Source organism: Mobula birostris, chromosome 7 (genome assembly GCF_030028105.1).
Source record: "Mobula birostris isolate sMobBir1 chromosome 7, sMobBir1.hap1, whole genome shotgun sequence".
In the NCBI taxonomy this organism is placed as follows: Eukaryota; Metazoa; Chordata; class Chondrichthyes; order Myliobatiformes; family Myliobatidae; genus Mobula; species Mobula birostris.
The window spans coordinates 11749542-11772514 of record NC_092376.1 but is presented as its reverse complement, the minus strand read 5'-3'; the positions used below and the strand labels follow the sequence as shown (position 1 = coordinate 11772514).

At 43.4% G+C, this 22973-nt stretch overlaps 1 protein-coding gene across 4 annotated transcripts in view; it reads right to left on the bottom strand.

Moving 5' to 3' along the window:
- Positions 1–22973, bottom strand: part of nlgn4xa (neuroligin 4 X-linked a) — a 355804-nt gene that overhangs the window by 171069 nt on the left and 161762 nt on the right. For 3 of the 4 annotated variants that reach the window (XM_072262632.1, XM_072262633.1, XM_072262635.1), the window contains one exon: positions 8059–8208. In XM_072262632.1, coding sequence (XP_072118733.1) covers positions 8059–8208 — 150 coding nt within the window. Of the gene's footprint in view, positions 1–8058; positions 8209–10781; positions 10842–22973 lie in introns of all 4 variants that reach the window. The other variant, XM_072262636.1, reaches the window with a different exon arrangement.

The following is a 22973-nucleotide window of genomic DNA, read 5'->3' as shown; positions in this document are numbered from 1 at the left end:
TGTCCCATCGTTGAATTGTTCCCACAACCAATTCACTCACTATCAAGGACTCTTCATTTCATGTCCTCGATATTTATTGCTGATTTATTATTATTTCTTTCTTTTTGTATCTGCAAAGCATGTTGTCTTTTGAGCACTGGTTCAATGCCCAAGCCGGTGTGGTCTTTCATTGACTTGTCATAGTTATTGTTCTATAGATTTATTGAGTATGCCTGCAAGAAAATTAATCTCAAGATTATGTATGGTGACATATATGTACTTTGATAATAAACGTACTTTGAACTTTGACCCTTTCATTCCTGGGATCATTCTCTTGAACCTCCTCTGGACTTTCACTAATGTCAGCACAAAACTGTTCACAATGTTCTAAGTGCAGTCTGTCCAATGCCTTATAAATCCTCAGCCGAAGTGCGTCAAAAGGCCTGTTTCTATGCTGTACTCTCATATGTTTTGTTCCATGTTAATGGCCCTTTACTTGTTTGCCTTCCAAAACACCAAATCTCTGATTTCCTCCCTCATTTGACCTGATATCCATTTGCATGACTTGGTGTCAACTTTTATATGTTACGGTTAAAATGACACAGAAGGAAGCTTTCAGTTCCTCCTGATTTCTTTCTCCATTAACCAACATTAAGGAATAATGTACACTAGCTGATTAACCTAGTAGTGAGGAAATCAAAGATCTAATTGCACAAGGAGGTATTGAGTCCAAGGTCTTGAAGCATATTGATTAGTTTTGAGGGGATGATGGTATTGAATGCTGAGCTGTAGTTGCTAAAGAGCATCCTGACGTATGCATCGTTGCTGTCCGGATGTTTCAGGGTTGTGTGAAGAGCCAGTGAAATGGCATCTGCTGTGGACCTGTTGTGCTGGTCAACCACTCAAAACACTTCATCAGTGTGGATGTAAGTGCTACTGGATGATAGTTACAGAGACAGGTCACCATGTTTTTCTTCACACTGGTATAATTTTTGCCTCTTGAACTGCTGAAGTCAGCGGTTAAAAATCTCATTGAACACTCCAGCCAGTTAACTAGCACAGGTCCCAAGTACTTGGCCACGTTCCCCATATGGGCCAGATGCTTTTCATGGGTTCATCCCCTGAAGGCTGCTCAGAGACCGAAATCACAGGATCATCGGGAGCTGTGGGAGCTCGGGATGGTTCCTCCATGTTTTGATGTTCAAAGCGAACAGAGAAGGCACTGAACTCATCTGGAAGCGAAGTGCTGTGTCGCCTATGTCACTTAATTTAATTTGTAAGAGGTGATAGTATTCAAGCCCTGCCACAACTGTCAAGCACCCTTCAGTCATTCAAGTTTATTCTGGAATTGCTACTTCGCCTGTGAGATGACTTTCCGGAGATCGTTCCTGCACATTTTGTACTTAACTTGGCCACCAGAATTGAATGTGACTGATCTGGCCCTCATCAGATTGTGGATCTCAAGGTTCATTCAGGGCATCTGATGGTGGAAGACTCTGAATGATTTTATGGAAAAACATATTCATCGACAACTGTTTTAATAAGTCAGTTACAACCGTGGTGCATTTATTCAGATCCATAGATGAATCCTTGAACACGGCCCAGTCCACTGACTCAAAACAATCACTCCACCATTCCTCTGCCTCTCATGACCAACCCTTTGTTGTCCTAATCCCTGAAGCCGTGCTCTTTAGCTTCTGTCGGTTTGCAGTTTAGGAGAAGGACAGTCAAGTGATCCAATTTCCCAAAACGCGGTCTGGGTATGGAACAGCAGATATTCCTTATCTTAGCTAACAGATGAGAAGTGTTTGAAGTTTCTGGGCCTGTACTCACTGGAGATTATAAGAATGAGGTGTGATCTCATTGAAATCAATTATATATTGAAAGGAGTGAACGTGGCGAATATGTTTCCTGTAGTGGGGGAGTCTCCCATTAGAGGGTACAACCTCATAATGGCAGGACACCCCTTTAGAACAGAGGTACGGAGGAATTTCTTTGGGCAGAGAGTGAAGCTGTGGAACTGATTGCCACAGATGGCTGTGGAGGCCAAGTTATTGGGTTTGTTTTAAGTAGAGATTGATGGGCTCTTCATTAGACAGGGTGTCAAAGGTGACAGGTAAAAGGCAGGAGAATGGGGTTCAGAGGGATGATGGAATGCTGGTGCAGAATTGATGGGCCGAATCTCCTAATTCTACTCCCGTGTCTTCTGGTCTTCAGGCACACGATGTCTGCACTGAACGTGAAGCCAGATTGAACTAATCTCTTCTTCCCGCACATGATCCATATTCTTCCATTCCCTACACATCACTGTGCCCGTTCGACAGCCTCTTAAACAGCAAAATTGCACCAATTTCCTGCAATACCCCTGGCAGTCCGTTCCAGGCACATATCACTCTGTTAAAAACCTATCCTACATGTCCCTTTTAAGCTTCCTCCCTCTCACTTTAAATGCATGTGACATTTCTATCCTGGGCAAAGTTTACCATTTCTTGACTTCTCATAATCTTATAAACTTCTATAAGCTCTCTGTTCAAACTCCAATGCTTCGGAGAAAGCAACACAAGTTTGTCCAAACTGTGGCTCATACTCTCTAACCCAGTCAGATCTTGGTAAATGTCTTCTGCATCCTCATTTCTAGGTGCTGTGTCATATGATGGGGATGATCATGGGCTTCCATCTGTCTTTTGACCCCCTTCAGTCTGTCTTTATTATTCTTTTCTCTTTTCCATAGATGCTGTCTGGCCTGCTGAGTTCCTCCAGCATTTTGTGTGTGTTGCTTGGATCTCCAGCATCTGCAGATTTTCTCTTGTTTGTGATTATCAATACTCTTCAGAGACTGTCTGCCTGGTGCCAGTGGTCACGTAACCAGGACTTGTGATATGCACCAGCTGCTCATACGACCATCCACCACCCGCTCCCATGGCTTCATATGATCCTAATCGAGGGGCTGCACCTTGCCCAAGGGTGACCTGCAGGCTAGCAGAGGAAAGGAACACCTTACACCTCCTTTGGTAGAGACGTATCTCCACCCCACCATCCAAACATCTTCTGCACCCTTTCCAAATCCGCTACATCTTTCCTATAATGATAGAGTTACTTTGATTTTGACTTTGACTTTGTAATGGGGCAAACAGAATTGCATACAATACTCTCATTGTGGCCCAACCAGTTTTACACAGCTGTGAATTGACTTCCTGATTCTTATTCTCAATGTCCAACCACTGAAAGCAAATATACTTTAATAAAGACAATTAATGATTTTAAATATCAGTTTTATTTTACACCTGTACATCAAAACTTACAGTGACATGCATCCTCTTGTGCTAAATCAAATCAGAGGGGATTGTGCTAGAGAGCCCACAAACGTCACCACTTTGCTGACATACTCACAACTCACTAAACCTAACCGTACATCTTTGGAATGGGCGAAGACAAGGATATATCAAAGTCAAAGTAAATTTATTATCAACATACATATACGTTACCGTATACAACACCGAGATTCATTTTCTTGCAGGCATACTCAATAAATCCGTTGAAAAATAACCGTAACAGAACCAATGAAAGACTGCATCAACTTAGGCGTTCAACCAGTGTGGAAACGACAACAATTGTGCAAATACAAAAAGAAAGAAATACTAATAATAAATAAATAAGCAATAAATATCTGGAACATGAGATGAAGAGCCCTTGAAAGTGAATCCAATGGTTTGAGGAACATTTCAATGACGGGGCAAATGAAGTATCTGCTCTGGTTCAAGAGACTGATGGTTGAGGGGTAGTAATTGTTACTTAACCTGGTAGTGTGAGTCCTGCGGCTCCTGTACCTCCTTCCTGATGGCAGCAGTGAGAAGAAGGCATGGCCTGGGTGGTGGAGGTCCCTGATAATGGATGTTGTTTTCTTGCAAGAGCATTTCATGTAAATGTGCTCAGTGGTGATGGGCTGGGCCATATCCATCACTTTTCGTAGGACTGCTCATGGACTACTGGTCAGATTCCCATAAGAGAGGAGACTATGTAGCATCTACAATGGGACCACCAGACTCAAAAACAGTTCTGTTCTCCTAGCAGTAAGGCTGGTCAACACCTCCACTGACTAACCCACCCCACTACCACTACTTTATCATTTCCTGTCAGTCACCGTATGTACAGACTCTCCTGTACCCAGCATCTCTTCATGGATATAAGCTATCTTATGCATTTACAGTATACTTATTGTCTTTTTAAAATTATTATTTTTTTCTTTTTCTTACTGTGTTTTTTATGTGCTGCATCAGATCTAGAATAACAATTATTTTGTTCTCCTTCACACTTAAATTACAGGAGCGGAAGCTGGCTGTTTGACCCATCGAGCCTGCTCCGCCATTTCATCATGGCTGATCCAATCCCCTCTCAGCCTGTATCCCTTCATTCCCTGACTCATCAAGAATCCATCAACCCGATGACTCGGCCTCCACAGCCACCTGTGGCAACAGATTCCACAGATTCGCCATCCTCTGGCTAAAGAAATTCCTCCTTACCCCTCCATTCTGAAAGGAGACCCCTCTATTCTGAGACTGTGTCCTCTGGTCTGCTTCCACCATCTCCATCTTTCACATCTTAGTTGGATTGCTCTTTGTCTGGAAGCTCCTCCTTCAACTTGTTGCCATTGGTAACCATAGTAGGAACTAAACTCCAGACAGAATTGTTCTCAGCATCTCAGGAACTCAGAAGCTTCTCCACCATGACAAGGTGATGATCCTCGGAGAAGTTCTGTGTTGTGTAACTCTATGACTCTGTAAAGTTTGTTGCATATAACAGGATGAGTTTCTATCCTTAATATTTAAAATCTTAGCATGATAAATTTTTCAATACTCCAGGTGTCCACATCAGCAAAACCAGCTCTTCACAAGCTAGCAGAGAGAGGAGAGAGATAACGAGCTTTCTGGTTCTTCGCAAGTATTGCCCCATTGAAAAATTGGCCGGTATGTACTTATGAATTCAAGCACAGTTCAGATGGACAAGATAACTCAGCAGATATTAAACCTACTCAGGAACATAGCAAATGCTTTTCCTGAGGATTGCGGCAACACTGTCCAACACTTCTGCATTGAGTTAATTACTAAAGCATGTCATAAATCATATCCAAGGTCGATAAGTCAATACGTATGTTAAGAAGTGCCATCACTCAAGTCAGGTACGATCTGAGCTGTGGATTCGGTGTCAGTTTGATCCAATCATCATTGCCGTGAAGGAGTGAAGAATTTCCTTATCGATAAAGGGAGGCATGGTAACATGGTGGCTAACATAACACTTTACAGTACAGGTGACCTGGGTTCAATTCCTGCTGCTGCCTGCAAGGAGTTTGTACATTCTCCTCATGGCCTGGTGGGTTTCCTCCCATCGTACAAAGATGTATCGGTTGGTAGGTCAATGGAAGTTGTCCCACGATCAGGCTAGGTTTAAATCAGGTACTGCTGTCAGCGTGGCTCGAAGAGCTGTAAGGGCCTGTTCTGTGCTCTATCTCAATAAATATTGCAAATAATAAGATTTGTTGTAATGTAGAACATCATACAGGACAGTACAGTATAGCTCCTTCAGCCCATGATGTTGTGTCGATCCTTTAACCTACCATAACATTAATCTAACACTTCTCTCCTACATAGCCCTCCGATTTTCTTGTATCCATGTGCCTATCTAAGGGTCTTTTACATCTCCCTAATATATTCATCTCCTCCACTGCCTTCAGCAGGGTGTCCCCCAAAGCTTCCATTCCAAAGTAACAAACCTACTTCCAATATTCCCCCCTCCCATATGTTCTTGGGAAACCCTGAGAAAAAGGAACTGGCTTGTCCACTCTATCAATGCCTCTTATCACCTTGTAGAACCTCCTTCAAATCACCTCTCACCTTCCTCTGGCCACAAAGCTCACTCAAATTCATGCTCTTGAATTCAGGCAGCATCCTGGTAAATCTCCTCTACACCATCTCTAAAGCCTCCACATCTTTCCTACAATGAGGCAACCAGAACTGAACACAATATTCCAAATGTGGTAGAACCAGAATTTTATAGAGCTGCAACATTACTTCCCTGTATGGAATTTCAGTCAAAATCTGTTCCCTGAGTAATGAATATGAAATATTCATTGGACAGGGAAAAGCTGTCAGAATTGAAATGAATAAAGGCAAGATGGATTTTGTTGACTCTATTCTGGGGAAGGCAACTGATGGCAAAGTTCCCATTCATAATAACAGTGATGATGGTGATTCATTGACTCTATTAAAGCCTGAAGTACAAAACTAAGCATTGAAATGGAAAATATCTCTACTAATGGGGCCAAATTAATCTGAGGATCAGCCTATGAACCCATCAATTCAGTTTGGTTCAACAATCTTCTCCAGGACAATTCAATTGAGAAACCATATACAAAAGACTTGCTGAACTAAAAATTCCTATGTGTTGACAAATGACTCAGTCAAATCTCCTTTAAAAATTCCCCCACTCAACTTGAACTGATGCCTTGTGGTATTTGCTATTTTCATCGTGGAATAAAAAAAGTCTCTAACTGTCTACCTTATCTCTGCCTCTCATATTCTGATATACTTCTTTCAGGTCTCCCTGAATGTTGGAGGCACCATGGAAAAAAGTTTGTTTGACAATTATCATTCAGCTATACATGAGTACAGCCAAATGAAACAGTATTCCTCCAGAGCCAAGCTACAAAACACATTACCAACAGCACACAGCACACTGCAACACACATCAAAGTTGCTGGTGAACGCAGCAGGCCAGGCAGCATCTCTAGGAAGAGGTACAGACGACAACACACTGCACATCGCACAGCCTCTCTTTATAGCTAATACTCTCTAATCAAGGAAACATCCTGGTGAACCTCATCTGCACTCTCTGCAAAACCTCACATCCATCCTGGGTGACCAGAAATTAACACAATACTCCAAATATAGCCCCTCCAAGTTTTATATCACTGGAATATGTCTACCCACCTTTTATACGCTCCACCCCAACCGCTGAATGCAAGTGTGCCTTGTTGAGAAAGGCATTCAACAGAGAGGAGAGATTTGCCCTTCCAGAGCTGGAAAGCTTTGAAATTCTCCACTCCAAAGGATGATCAGTTCTGCAATTCAAATCTGAGCTTGATTTTTGGACAAGGAAATCAAAAGGGGGAAGGTGGACAAAGTTCAGGAATGGTCATCTTATTTAGAAATTTAAGCAAACTCAACATGTTATCGAAGACTCCAAAAAAATTCTGCTGATACACAATGGAAAGCATTCTGACTGATTTCATAATTGAGAAACTCCAATGCACAGAAACGTCAGAGGCTTCAGAGAGTGGGTCAGCCAGTTTCATCATGAATACAGCTTTCCCCACCACTGAGGATGTCAACTAGAAGCAATGTCTCAGGAAGTGACTCCCAATGTTGCCATCAGGCATGTGACACAGATGCCTGATAACCCACACTTCAACGTTCAACAATAGCTTCTTCCCCATTGTTATCGGGTTCTCAAAATGACCTCTAAGAAAAACCTTAACACCACCCCATACTATATCTCTTGTCTCTTTCTCAATCTTGAACTAGTGGTATTGTTTATTGTGTTGTTTATTTTGCAAACGTACAAGCCATGCATAATTCAGGTTAATTTGTGCTAACTTATAAATTAACAAGAACTTACTAGTGCAAAAGATCTCAAGTTCAAGTTCATTATCATCTGACTGTACGTATATACAACCAAACAAAACAACGTTCCTCCAGGCCACAGTACACCCATAAAACATATATCACACACAGCACATAAAACAATATATTACCATAAATAATATTAATATAAATAAGTTAATAAAATGCATGTAGTACACAGCATAGGTTAACAATAAACAGTAAACAGCTCACTGTCATGGTGGCGAGACCTCAGTGGTGGCAGGGTAGTGGGGCCAATTTGTTTACTTTTGTTCTGAAGTCATAAGTTACTACTGTCAAACTGGGAAACACATTTGCATGAAAACAACTATAATAATACATATAAAAACAAGGTTTCAAAAAGCCTGAGCCAGTGAAAGCTGTCTTATCCATCGTCACTCACCTAACACTCCCAGCCTGTAGTTGAGTGTGACCACGATGACATTGCCATAACTTGCCAGGACGCTGCCATCGATCAGGTTACCGGTGCTCTCCATGTACGATCCACCGTGGATGTACACCATCACCGGCTTGGGACCACTGTCATGTATATCTGCAAGGAAATGAAAAGTCCGTTTTCAGATACTAATATAGTGCACATGGGGTGTAACCACGCACAGGCACACATAGAATAGGGCGAGACCTCTCACACAAACACGTACTTGTCTGCACAGTATACCAACACACATGCGCGCGCACGCGCACACACACACACATTCACATATACACACGCACATACACATACACACACATACTCTCACACACACACACTCACATATACACACACACTCACATATACACACGCACACACACACACACACACACACACACACTCACATATACACACGCACATACACATACACACACATACTCTCACGCACACACACACGCGCACTGTGACGAGAATACACATAAAATTAAGATGTTTGCTGGCCTGGGTTAGCATCAGTGACATCAGCAGTTGGTCTGCCACCTGTCCTCAGGGGAAGGAGAGATAAGGAACAATGAAGCAGCATGTGGAGGTGTTAATGAAGGAGCCATCAGTCTGGGTATTGCCAAGATCGGCTCCCCCTTTGAACCCTGAACTGTTTGAAGTAAAGGACAGGCGATCTGGAGATGTGTAATGAAGGGACGGGGGAGAGAGAGCTGTCTGGGGCGGCTCCCCCTTTGAACCCTGAACTGTTTGACGTGATGGATAGGCGATACCCCAGCAAGGGGATAAAAAGGGACAGGTTCGCTAAGGCAGGACACACACACGACACCCGAGGTAACGAGACCCTGGAAGTGGTGCGCCTCTCACGAGTCGGTGGGAAGTACCGGACAACGCACAGGGTGGAAAGGTACAATCAGCGGGAACCCGGTGTGTGTCCACCCTCGCTTGGGTGCCGGGTTCACTGCAGAGTATCGACCACATCTGGAGGAGGGGTCACAGTCGGTGACCTCAGGTGACATCACAAAGGACCCGCCCGGGAGCTGCTGCTTGTGAGCAATATCGCCGGTCTGTGAGTGGAAGCCGTGTCTGAATGATCAGTCGTTCCCGTTCTCTCTCTCTCTCTCTCTCTCCCCCCACGTTGTCCATCGTCATGGCAACGATTACTGCGAACTGAACTAAATTGGACTGAACTTTTGTGTCACTTTGAAATTTGGTCATTTACCCCTAGACAACGATAGAGCTTGATTGATGCTGTTATCTTAATTCTGTGCACATGTGTGTTTATTATTGCTGAACTGTTGCATTTATTATCCTTTCGATTACTGTGTTGCTTGTTTCTTTAATAAAACTTTCTTAGTTCTAGTAATCCAGACTCCAACTGAGTGATCCATGTCTGCTGGTTTGGCAACCCAGTTACGGGGTACGTAACAGCACATACTCACATATATACACACACACACACACACACACACACAGACACACACACACACACACGCACTCACACATACACACACATACTCTCACGTACACACACACACACACACATGCTCACACACAGAGACAGAGAGACAGACAGACAGACACACACACACACACACAGTCACACAATACTCTCACGTACACACACACACATGCTCACACACAGAGACAGAGACACACACACACAGAGTTTAAAAATGATATATGAATGGTTAAAACAGGAACAGGGTCAAAGTGCCATCATTCATAGGACTCACAGCATTCTCTATAAGGTTGGGGCTCCAAACATGCTACGATACATTACAGGTAGAACAAGGAATTTTCCATCTTCCAATGCATATTTTACATGTGGAAGGTTTAAATAAAGTTCATGCATGAAGTGCCATTTCTTTGGAGCTTTGACCTGTGCTTAGCTGCCGTGATGGATGGAGCATACTGAACGGTGATCTTCTTGTGGTCAAATCGCACACTGGCACTCTTGATTTCGGACGTGAGAGTGTTCAGCTGCACGTAGACCAAGCCCATGGGTACAACACCCTCAGCTGCTTTTGCACCATTGATCCCAAACCCTTCAGCTACCCAATTGATTCAACCCCAAAAGTCTGTGATGCATTGTCGTTTTAAGGTCTATAGAGGTTATGGACAACCTTATAGTTCACCTCATAGAGGAACCATCCCACAGAGTTAGACCGGGGTGGGACTGAGCCAAGAAGACAAGGATAAATCCATGTCTGATCCCTAAATCCCAGAACCGCCAGTACCGTCCCCCATCCAAATTGGAGTGAACTCATTCAAAAGGGGTGGCCATCGGGGTGTTATTGATACCCACACACTAAGCTGTAGGCTCTCTGTTAATGAGAGAGGCTACAAGTCAAAGTACTTAACTGCAATCCTCATGCGGCCCAGTTGCTTAGGCTTTGAAAGGGAAGGGAGCTGCAGCAAAGTGGGGTAAAAGGCAGAGAACCATAAGGTTGGAGAAATCATCTCACACAAAGAATTCCCAGATATCCCACCCAACGGAAGTTTAATCTCTGAAGCATGTCAGCATTCAGGATGAAGAAAAGATAGAGCAAAAAATAAAAGTTCACAATGCACACAAAAAGTGCGCGACTTAAGTAAAGAATGAAAGAAAAAACGATGGCTTGGAAGAACCTCGGTTCTCATGCATTGGGTTGTGGGGGGAGGCGTTCGAGCACACACAAAAAAAAAGATACCTTCATCTTCACCATCATCATTACTGGTTATATCATCAGCTGGTTTCTTTGTGTTGGCTCCTAGGTTCAAAAAAAGAGATGAGGAGAACAAAGGGAAAAAAGAGACTCCGAAGAAGAAAAAAAAGACAAGCACAGGTTTGCCAAAAGGAAGCAAACATTAATCTAAAGAGAGAGAGAAAAAAATCTTCCAAAAAACCAGAACCCGGCATATTAGACTAATATTGTGTCAATGTTGAAGAAGCTTTGAGATGGCAAAACAATCCTTTAATCAGAAAAAAAAGTTAACCAGGTGAACCTCCCCACCAATATGCCAAGAAAGTCAACAACAAAAATTGCTCCTTAAGGCACACGGTTCCAAAAACAACCAAGTAATCAGAACGACACCAAAAAAAGGAAAGACAAGGATTTTTAAAAGCTTCACAGTGATCAATCAGTGTTCCTTCTCCTTAAAATGTATTAGTTTATTTATTGAAATACAGCACGGAATAGGCCCTTCTGGCTCTTTGAACCATGCTGCCCAGCATGGGGTTTAACCCTGCCTAATCAGGGGACAATTTACAATGTCCAATTAACCTACCAACCAGTACGTCTTGGACTGTGGGAGGAAACCCACGCGGTCACAGGGAGAATGTATAAACTCCTTACAGGCAGCGGTGGGAATTGAACCCAGGTTGCCTGCACTGTAAAGCATTGTGATAACCATTACGCTGCTGTGCTGATAAACCTCACCTCACCATAAGCAGTGCACCCATCTGCAAACAGGTACATGGTACTCATATGGAGACAAGGATGGTCAGCCTCACTGAAAATTAGCAGTGATCAAATTCTAAGCTGACCAACAGTTGGACTAGTCTGGCTTTGATGAAGCCTTGGTGAAGAATTCTCACAGATTAGAATGTCTACATGTGGACGTGTGGGCATTCTCAAGATGTGGGAATGCATTATGTCTGAGATTCCATTTTAATCCATAGCAGAACATGTGTCAAATCTCAAGTAATGGGGCACTCATCACCCTCTCCTGTGCTGTCTTGGCAGAGGTCAGTCATATGGGTTCATGGTGAGTTGTTCATATCACCATTCAAGACCACATCTACATTAAAAAGCTTCCTAAGACAGGTCTAAATCTTGGAATTCTCTACTCACTAACATTATTTGAGAGCTATCACCTAAAGGACTGTAAGACTTCAAGGAAGCAGCTTATACCACCATATAAAACACAGGAGCTGGTTAGGCCATTCAACCCATTGAGTCTGCTCCACCATTCTATCATGGCTGATTTATATTCCCTCTCAACCCCATTCACCAACCTGTTTGCCATAATTTGGCCTTCACAGCCATCAGTGGCGATGAATTCCACTGATTTACCACCCGCTGGCTAAAGAAATTCCTCCTCATCTCTGTTCTAAAGGGACGTCCTTCTATTGCGAAGCTGTGTCCTCTGGTCCTAGACTCCTCCATCCTCTCCATGTCCACTCTTTAAGGATTAAGTCAGTTGAACAATTGAGTCTGCCCCACCACTCACCAAGATCTTCCACCTCAGTTCTATTTCCCTGCCTTATCTTCTCCCTTCAGAAATCTATCAAAGGTACGAGTGATTCTACAGATTTGGGAATGCCAGAGCAACACACACAAAATGCTGGAGGCACTCAGCAGGTCAGGCAGCATTTATGGAGAGGAATAAATAGTTGAACGTTTCAGGCTTAGACACTTCATCAGTACTGGAAAGGAAGGGGGAAGAAGCCAAAATAAGAAGGGTGGGGAGAGGAAGGAGGTAGAAGGTGATAGGTGAAGGCTGGTGGGTGGGGGAGGGGAGATGAATCTGATAGGAGATGAGAATGGGCCGTCGGAGAAAGGGAAAGGCATCAAGGGGAGGCGATAGGCAGGCAAGGAGAAGAGAAGAGTAGAGTGGGGGGAGGGCAGATTGGAGAATTGAAAAAGGGAAAGGGGAAAATTACCAAAAGTTGGGAAACCACTGTCCATGCCATCAGATTGAAGGCTACCCAGATGGAATAGGAGGTGTTGCTGTTCCAGCATAAAAGTGGCCTCATTGTAGCAAGAGAAGAGGCCATGAACTGGATGTCAGAATGGGAATTGGGATTAAAAGTAAAGTGTCTAGTCACCAGACATTTTTTGTGCTTTTTTTGTGGTTGGAGCACAGGTCCTCAACGAAGTGTTCCCCCAATCTATACATGCTTCACCAATAAAGTAGACAACCCTAATAGATTCTCAGGTGAAGTCTGGAAGGCCTGTTTGGGGTCCTGAATGGAGGTGAGGCTAGAGATTAATGGGCAGGCGTATAACTTCTTCCACTTGCAGGGATAAATGTCAGAAGGGAAATTAGTGGGGAGGGATAAATGGACAAGAGAATTCAGGTCAGGAACAACCTCTGCAGAAAGCAGAGAGTGGCAGGAAGGTAAAGATGTGTTTGATGGTAGGATTCCATTGAAGATAACAGAAATTGTGGAGAATGATATCCTCATGGGGTGGTGGTGAGAACAAGGAACTCTATCACTGTTGAGGCGACAGGAAGATGGGGTGAGTGCAGATGTCTGGGAAATGGACGAGATGCAGGTGAGGTCAGCATCAATGGTGGAGGAAGGTGAAACCCCATTCTTTGAAGAAGGAGGACATTTCTGATGTCCTGGAAAGGAAAGCTTCATATTAGGAACCAATGTGGCAGAGACAAAGGAACTGAGAAAAGGGAATGGCATTTTCACAGGATTGGTACACTCTAGATAGCCATGGGAGTGAATAGTTTATAAAAGATATCAGTAGTCAATTTGTCTGCAGAAGGACTTCCAAGAAGAGATTGGTTGATTTAAAAGTTCAAAGATCAAAATACAGTGCTATGTAGTAGTCTTAGCACATACCTGTATATAGCTAGAGTGACTAAGAATTTTGCACTTGATATTGGTTAAAATAGAAGGTAGTTGGGAAGCAGAAATAAGAGCAACACACATAAAAGTTGCTGGTGAACGCAGCAGGCCAGGCAGCATCTCTAGGAAGAGGTACAGTCGACGTTTCAGGCCGAGACCCTTCGTCAGGACTAACTGAAAGAAGAGATAGTAAGAGATTTGAAAGTGGGAGGAGGAGGGGGAGATCAGAAATGATAGGAGAAGACAGGAGGGGAAGGGATGGAGCCAAGAGCTGGACAGGTGATTGGCAAATGGGATATGAGAGGATCATGGGACAGGAGGAGAAAGAAAAGAGGGAGGGGGGGAACCCAGAGGATGGGCAAGGGGTATAGTCAGAGGGAGAGAGGGAGAAAAAGGAGAGTGAGAGAAAGAATGTGTGTATATAAATAAATAGCGGATGGAGTACGAGCGGGAGGTGGGGCATTAGCGGAAGTTTGAGAATTCAATGTGTCATGCCATCAGGTTGGAGGCTACCCAGACGGAATATAAGGTGTTGTTCCTCCAACCTGAATGTGGCTTCATCTTTACTGTAGAGGAGGCCATGGATAGACATATCAGAATGGGATTGGGACGTGGAATTAAAATGTGTGGCCACTGGGAGATCCTGCTTTCTCTGGCGGACAGAGAAATAAGAGTACTTAGTTTCGTATTAGCTCAGTTGTATTTGGTAAATGCAATGACGTAATATACAGTCAGTGCAAAAGACTTAAGTACCCTAGCTATATAATACGTATGTACTTAAGACCTTTTAACAGTACCGTAAATTTATTATCAAATTACTTTTACACAGTGGCTATTTTATTAACTACCTCATGTACCTAAACAAGAGACCACTGAGTGTGTGTTTGTGGTCTTCTGCCACTGCAGTCCATCCATCTCGAGATTTGACATGTTGTGTGTTCAGAGATGCTCACCTGCACATCACTGTTGTAATGCGTGGTTATTTCAGAATAAGAATAAGAATCAGGTTTAATGTCACTGGCATATATCGTGATATTTGTTGATTTGTGGCAGCAGTACATTGCAACACAATCATAGAATATGTAAATTACAGTAAGTATATATATAAATTATATTTAAAAAGTAGTGCAAAAAGAGAAGAAAATAATAGTATGGTCTTGTTCATGGGTTCAGTGTCCATTCAGAAATCTGATGGCAGAGGGGAATAAGCTGTTCCTGAAAAGTTGAGTGTGTATCTTCATGCTCCTGTACCTCCTCCTCTCCTATTGATGGGGGTCCTTAATGATGGCTGCTGACTTTTGAAGGTGTCCTCGATGCTGGGGAGACTGGTGCCTTTGATGGAGCCGACTGAGTTTACAACTTCCCGCAACTTTTTCCAACTGCCTGCTGTGGCCCCTCCATACCAGATGGTGGAGGAGTCACTGAATATTCTCCACGGTGCATGTTTAAAAATTTGTGGATGTCTTTGGTGACATACCAAGTCTCCTCAAACGCCTAATGAAACATGGCTGCTGCGGTGCCTTCGTCGTAATTGCATCAATATGTTGGGCCCAGGATAGATCTTCAGAGGTGTTGACACACAGGAACTTGAAATGGCTCACCCTTTCCATTGTAGAACCCTCGATGAGGACTGGTGTGTGTGCCCTCACCCTCCCCTTCCTGAAGTCCACAATCAATTCCCTGGTCTTACCGATGTTAAGTGTGTAGGGTTTCACTGCTGTGTAACATGCTGTAAGGTTTCACTGAAAATGTAATGGTTTCTCTGTAGCAGCAATGTTTGGGCTATGACTGGAGATAACGGGGTTTGGAATGCTGTTGTTTTTTCTCGTGAGTCTGGAAAAGAGATTTTCGCAATCTTTTGCCGGGGAGAGTTGAGGAGAGAAGACGCAAATGGAGAGAGTTGGTAGACCGCCGGATGAGGTGGATATGGAGTGAGTGTCCGAAGGGCAGCGGCGATCGGAGGAGGTCGATGGTGGACAATCAGCTTATCAGTGAGCTCCAACATTGTGCAATAGACTGTTTCATAAGATTGGGCGCTTTTTCTTTTTTTTTCATTTTCTTTACTAACCATATAGTCAAAGTAAGAATTATAATGCTTAGTCGCTTAGTTGCATATTGTGTACAGTTTGTTATTTCGGGTATTGATTTGTAACAGGGGACACCGCACAGCATCCACCCAAATGAGATATCTTAAGTTTGGCCGGGCTGGGGACTATCAGCCCCTTTATTAAGCCGCTAGCTGAAGCGAGAGTTACAAGTGCAAGGTTGTTCCTGTGACACCACTCAAACACCTTATGTATCTCATTCTGTACGCCTCCTCATCACCATCCAAAATTCTGCCAACAATAGTTGTGTCATTGGCAAGTTTATAGATGTCATTTAAGCTGTGCCTAACTACACAGTCGTGGGTGTAGAGAGACTAGAGCAATGGACTAAAAACACATCTTTGAGGTTGGCCAGTATTGATTATAAGTGAGGAGGAGATGTTATTTCTGATCCGCACAGCCTTTGGACTCTGAGTGTGGAAGATAAGAATCAAATTGCAGAGGACGGTAGAGAGACCCAGGATTTAGAGCTTGCTTATTAGAACTAAGAGTATGATTATGTTGAATGCTGAGTTGTAATCAATAAACAGCAGCCTTTCAATGATCCAAGGCTGAATGGATAGCCAGTGAGTTTGCATCCTCTGTAGACCTATTGTGGTGATAGGAAAATTGCAGGGGATCCAGGCCCTTGCTTAGACAGGAATGGATTCTGGCCATGACCAGCCTCTCATAGCACTTCATCACAGTAGATGTGAGTGCCACCGGGCAATAGTCATTGTGGCAGCACACCTTGTTCTCCTTGAGCACTGGTATGATGGCTGACCTTTTGAAGCAGCTTGGAACCTCCGACAGCAGCAATGAGAGATTGATCAGGCTTCTGAACCAGATGGTTAGCATGGGCTTTAAGCCCTACCAGGTACACTGTCAAATCCTGAAGCCTTGCAAGGGTTCACCCTCTTGCCAGATGCTCTGACGTTGGCCTCCAAGACAGAGATCACAGGGTCATCAAATGCTACAAGGGTTTGCACAGTGTAGTTTTATTTTCCCTTTCAAAGCATGCATAAAAGGTGTTGAGCTCATCTGGGAGTGAAGCATCATTGCAATCATGATGTTGGGTTTCACCTTAGAGGAAGTAATGCCCTGTAAACCCTGCCAGAGCTGATGTGCATCCAATTCCATATCTAACCTCAATCACCTTCCTGTCAGCTTGAGCCAGTCTGGCCATTCTCCTCTGACCTCTCTCATTAACAAGGCATTTTTGCCCACAGAACTGCCACTCACTGGATTTTTTTTTTTTTTTGCTTCTCATGCTATTCTCTGTAAACTGTCAATACTGCTGTGCGTGAAAATCCCAGATCAGAAATTTCTGAGATACTCAGACCACTCTGTCTGGCACCAACAGTCATTGCACGGTCAAAGTTACTCAGATCACATGTCCTCCCCATTCTGATGCCTGGGCTGAATAACCACTGAATCTCTTCACCAGGAATGGTTGATTAGATATTTTCATTAATGAGCGGGTATACAGAGATGCCTAATAAAGTGGCCACTGAGTATATGTCACCATATGCTACTCTGAGTTTGATTTTCTTGTAGGCCTTCACTGTAGAACAAAGAAATACAACAGAATCAATAAATACTGCACACAAAGAGGGACTGGCAAAGAACCAATGTGCAAAAGAAGACAAATTGTGTATATACAAAAAGAAACAAAAGTGAATAATAATAAATTAGTTAGTAAATAACACTGAGAAGATGAGTTGTAGAGTCCTTGAAAGTGTGCCCAGAGTTTGTGGAATCGGTTTAATGATGAGGTGAGTGAAGTTATCCACAATGGTACAGGAGCCTGATGATTGAAGGGTAATAATAGTTGCTGAACCTGGTGATGGTGGCGTGGTGTAGAATACACTCCCTGAAGATCTATCCTGGGCTTAACATATACTGGTTGCATCATCATCTGGTATGGAGGGGGCACTGCACACGATCAGAAAAAGCCGCAGAGGGTTGTAGATTCAGCAAGCTCTATCACAGGCACCGGAATCCCCATTGCCGAGGACATAGTCAAAAGGTAATGTCTCAACATGCTGCATCCATCATTAAGGAGCCCCACCACCCACACCATGCCCTCTTCTCATTGCTACCATCAGAGAGGAGGTACAGGAGCCTGAATTCAGTCAGTCAGTCAGTGGGTACCATCCCGAATCCAGGGTTGGTGGCTATGCACCTCCATCTTCTTCGATCTTGCGCTCTTTTTCTGGCCTCAGCATAACTCAACCTAGTCCATTGCCTCACATTATCGTACCAAGTGGTTCACAGCCTTCCTCTTTCCCTCTTTCCTTCTATCATCCCTTCCAATAACAATTTCTGCAGTCCACCACCTCTTAACAAGTGCCCGGCATATTCCAGCTTCCTTTTCTGCACATTCTTCAGCAACTCCTTTTCTCTCCTCACTCTCTCCAACACTTCCATATAACTGGCCTTCATCACCCATCTAATTTTCTGCATTCTCCTTAAACACCACATTTCAAATGCCTCCAGTTGTCGTTGCGCTTCCTTGCATAAGGTCCACGATTCGACTCCATACAACAGAGTGCTCCAGACGTAGCATTTCCAAATTCTACAACGCAGCCCAAAGTCCAACCTCTTGCCACACAACACATCACTCAGGCTCCAGAACGTTGATCTTGCAATCCCAATTCTTCATCTAATTTCTGTATCACATTTCACATCCTCTGTGACCATCTGTCCCAAGTACACAAACTTCTTGACTTGCTCTATGCCTACGCCGTTAATTTTGATTCTGATTTTGGGGACTTTCTTCCATGATACTACCATCATCTTCGTCTTTGCAGCATTTATTTTCATTCCAGATCATTCTCCTTCAGCATTTATCTTATCTACTATTCTGAGTAACTCGTCCTCAGTCTCGGCTAACAACACTGAATCATCTGCATACCTCAAGTTGTTCTCCGTCACTCCACAACTTGGACACCAGCTTCATCGTTCAACACCCTGAAGATTACCTCTGAGTAAATGTTAAATAATAAAGGGGAGATAATGCAGCCCTGGCGAACCCCTTTTTGGATCTCAACTTCCGGTGAATTCCCACCACTAGTTCTTATTACTGCCTTCTGATGCCAGTACAGACTTGCAATCAGTCAAACATCTTTCCCATCCAGCCCCGGTGAGTTCAAGCAATTGACCAGCTGTTCATGATTGACTCAGTCAAAAGCTTTTTCGTAATCCAGGAAGTACATGTAAATGTCTTTTTTTTTCTAGACCTCGTTCCACAATCATTCGCAAATTGAAAATCCCTTCACGGGTACCCTTACCTGGTATAAATCCGCTCTGGCACTCATTAATTTCATTAAGAACTGTCCTTTTTATTCTGCTTAGAAGTATTAATAACAAGATCTTGGAGGCATGACTTATAAGACGTATAGTTCTAAAGTCTGAGCATTTCATGCTCTTACTTTTCTTTGGGATCATGACAAACTCTGACACCACAAAATCTGTTGGCCAGTTTCCTGTTGAGTAGATGGTATTGCAAAGCCTCATGATCTCCTCAACCTCCGAGGTGCCAAGGCATTTCAACATTTCGGCTGTAATACCATCTACACCACAAGCTTTACCAGTTTTTAACTTTCCAATGGTTGGTCTTACTTCCGCTACCAAAATTTCCACCACTTCCGTGTTCTTCTCACTCACTTGATCATTTCTAGCATCATAGTACAATTCCTTAATATATCCCATCCATCTACTTTTCACCTTATCATTCTCAAAGAGTATGTTCCCGTCCTTGTCTTGAATAATGCCAGTCCTTGATTGTGTCTTGATCCTGTTGGTCATCTCTGCAATCTCCCTGTGCATATCCCTTGAATGATGCAACATGCCCATGGTCTCTATCTTTTCACACCATTTGATAAATCATTGCTCTTTAGCTTTTGCACATTCTGCTCTTATTTGTTGGTCCAATTCCTTGTACTTAGATGTGTCCTTCTTGTGCTTCCTCTCTCTTCCATGAGCTTCAGAATGTTATCCGTCATCCAGGCTTGTTTAGCTACACGCCTTCTTTTGGGGAGACATTCTTCAGCTGCCATTTGCATACAGTCCTTCAGGTTTGACCACATGTTATCTGTTGTCTGCTCCATGTCTTCTACTCTCAGTCCTTTAAACCTATTTTGTACCGCTGCAGAAGATCTTTCACTATACTTGGTCTTCTTCAGTAAGTCCATATCCAGCCTGGCTTTCTTGGTTGCAGCCTTAATCTTTGTCTTTAGTGCAATCTTCACCCTAACAAGCACCGGGTTGTGATCTGAGCCTATATTGGCACCTGGATAAGTCTTGGCCATCCTAATACTTCTCCTGAAGCGTTTCCTCACTCCAATATAGTCAATTTGTCTCCTTCCAGTATCCCCAGGCTTCTTCCAAGCGTATAATTTTCGTTTGGGTAATTTGGACCACGTGCTTGCTACCATCAGCTCATACTGTTTACAAAATTGTATAAATCTTCCCCCTTTTTCATTTCTCTCATCTAAGCCATACTGACCAATGATATCCTTGTATTTCATGTTGCCTACGCTAGCATTCAGATCTCCCATAACGAAAAGTACATCAGAGCTCTTCGCATTTTTTAAAGCAGTTTCTACGTCCTCATAAAACCGTTCCACCTCTTCATCCTCATGCTCACCTGTTGGTGCATACACTTGGACTATCGTAACATCGAAAGGCTTGAAGACACACACTCAGTGTTTTAGGAACAGCTTCTTCCCCTCTGCCATCAGATTTTTGAATGGACATTGAACCCATGACCACTACCTCACTATTTTGCACTACATATATATATATATAGAAAGATAGATATTTCTTAATGCAACATAGTAATTTTTTTTATATATTGCACTATACAGCTGCTGCAAAACAACAAATTTCACAACACACGTCAGAGACGGTAAAGCTGACTCTGATTTGTGTTCTCATTCTGATTCTGAATACTGATTCTGATTGTGGAGAGTCCCAGACATGAAACATTGACTCTGTTTCTCCTTCCACAGATGCTGCTGAACCTGGTGAGCTTGCCCAGCACTGTATATCTTTCAAATCTAATAAATTGGAAATACTTTAATTCCCCTGAATGTGGCAGTGCAATAGAACTGCGTAGTGTGGGAGACGTCCTCTCAAAATCTCATGGATTTAAGTATCACCAACAAAGAAATAATCCCAAAAGGCAAGAGCTGGGAGCCAGGAGCTCACTGCTGCTGCTGACAAATCACATTCCAATTAAATTGAACAATCAAATAACAGAAATGGAGTTTCTGAAACAATGCTTTGGATTAGAATATAGAACATAGCCCTTCAGCCCAAGATGTTGTGCCAACTTTTTAACCTACTTTAAAATCAATCTAACCTTCCCTCCCACATAGCTGTCCATTTTTGTTTCATCCATGTGCCTATCTAAAAGCCTTGTGTGTGTGTATGGACATGTTAGAGACCTTACAGACTGACAGAGTGAATCAATGGAGAGGTGGGTTTCTGTGTTCTTCAGTCGCCCTGTGCCGGAGAGAGAAAAAGCCTTCAAAGTGACCCTGCAGCTGATTTCTATCCAGCTACAGCAACCTACCAGGCTGCCAGTGGAAAATTAATTGTGTGAGTGCCTCAGCGGGATGGGAACAGGTTCAATGCACCTGGTAACACGACACAGCCAGCCGGCTCTGTCTGAACTGGAACATGACAAATAGCTGCTTGGGCATCATGCCCAGAGGGCATGCCAGCAAGATCCCTCTGCAGCCTGAGTCAGTGCTAGTGCGGAGAGTAGATGTAAAACATTGGCCCACATTCCGAACTTCTCCATTTAGAAGGGAATGGAGGTGCTGAGGTATGAGGTCATATAGATACAGACCTTTCATCTTGATGAAGCTGACAATCACATGACCTGAATGGCCATTCATAAGATCAACAGACATAGGAGTAGAATTGAGCCATTTGGCCCATCAAGTGTGCTCCGCCATCCAATCATTTTGTCAACCCCATTCTCCCACCTTCTTCCCCAAACTCTTCACTCCTTTATCAATCAAGAACCTATCAATCTCTGCCTGAAATGCACAAAGTCAGTTGACCACCACAGCTGCCTGTGGTAACGAATTCCACAGATTGATACAGCTCTATAAAACCTTAGTTAGGCCACACTTAGAATATTGTGTTCAGTCCTGGTTGCTTCATTAGAGGAAGGATTTGGAAGCTTTAGACAGGGTGCAGAGGAGATTTACCAGAATGCTGCCTGGATTAGAGCATGTATTATGAGGACAGGTTGAGGGGGCTAGGGCTTTTCTCTTGGAGCTGAAGGAGGTTGAGAGGCAACTTGAAAGATGATTGGAGGCATAGACAGAGTGGAAAGCCAGCTCTTTATTCTCAGGGAGGAAATGGCTAAGACCAGAGTATATCTGTTTGAGGAAAATTTCAGGGAGAGGTCAGAGACAGGTTGTTTTTTACACAGAGCATGGTAGATGCTGGGGATGGTTTTAGAAACTGATGCCTCCTGGACATTTAAGAGACTCGTAGAGAGGCATATGGTTGAAAGAAAAATGGAGGGTTGCAGACTGTTTGGGAGCATTATGGATTGTGTAGGAGAGAGGAGTTAGTTTGATTGTGAAGTAGGTCTAAATAGATCAGCATAACATCGTGGACCAAGAGCCCAAACAGTGCTGTACTTTCAAAAGTTCTAGGATGATTCCATGGATGGAAGGTTTGTTGTGTGAGGAGATATTAAATCATCTACCAGTATTCTCTTGAGTTTAAAGGACACAAGTTCAAGTTTCTGTATGTCATCAGCTCGGAGAATCTATCCTGGGCCTAGCATATTGATGCAGTAACAAAGAAAGGATGACAGCGGCTATATTTCATTAGGAGTTGGAGAAGATTTGGTACATCACCAAAGACACTCGCTAATTTCTGCAGATGCACTGTGTAGAATATTCTAACCGGCTGCATCACCATCTGGTACGGGGGTGCGGGGTGTGATGCTACTGCACAGGATCGGAAGAAGCTGCAGAAAATTGTGAACCTAGTCAGCTCCATCATGAACACTAGCCTCTGTGGCACCCAGGACATCTTCAAGGAATGATGCCGCTTGCTTTACAAACTCGCTCTCCACTCCACATTAACAAATTCAATACTGTGTAAAAATCTTAGGCACCCCAGCTATATATACGTGCCTAAGACTTTTGCACGGTACTGTATTTGTCAACATGGAGCAGACAGGAAGTTGGTATATC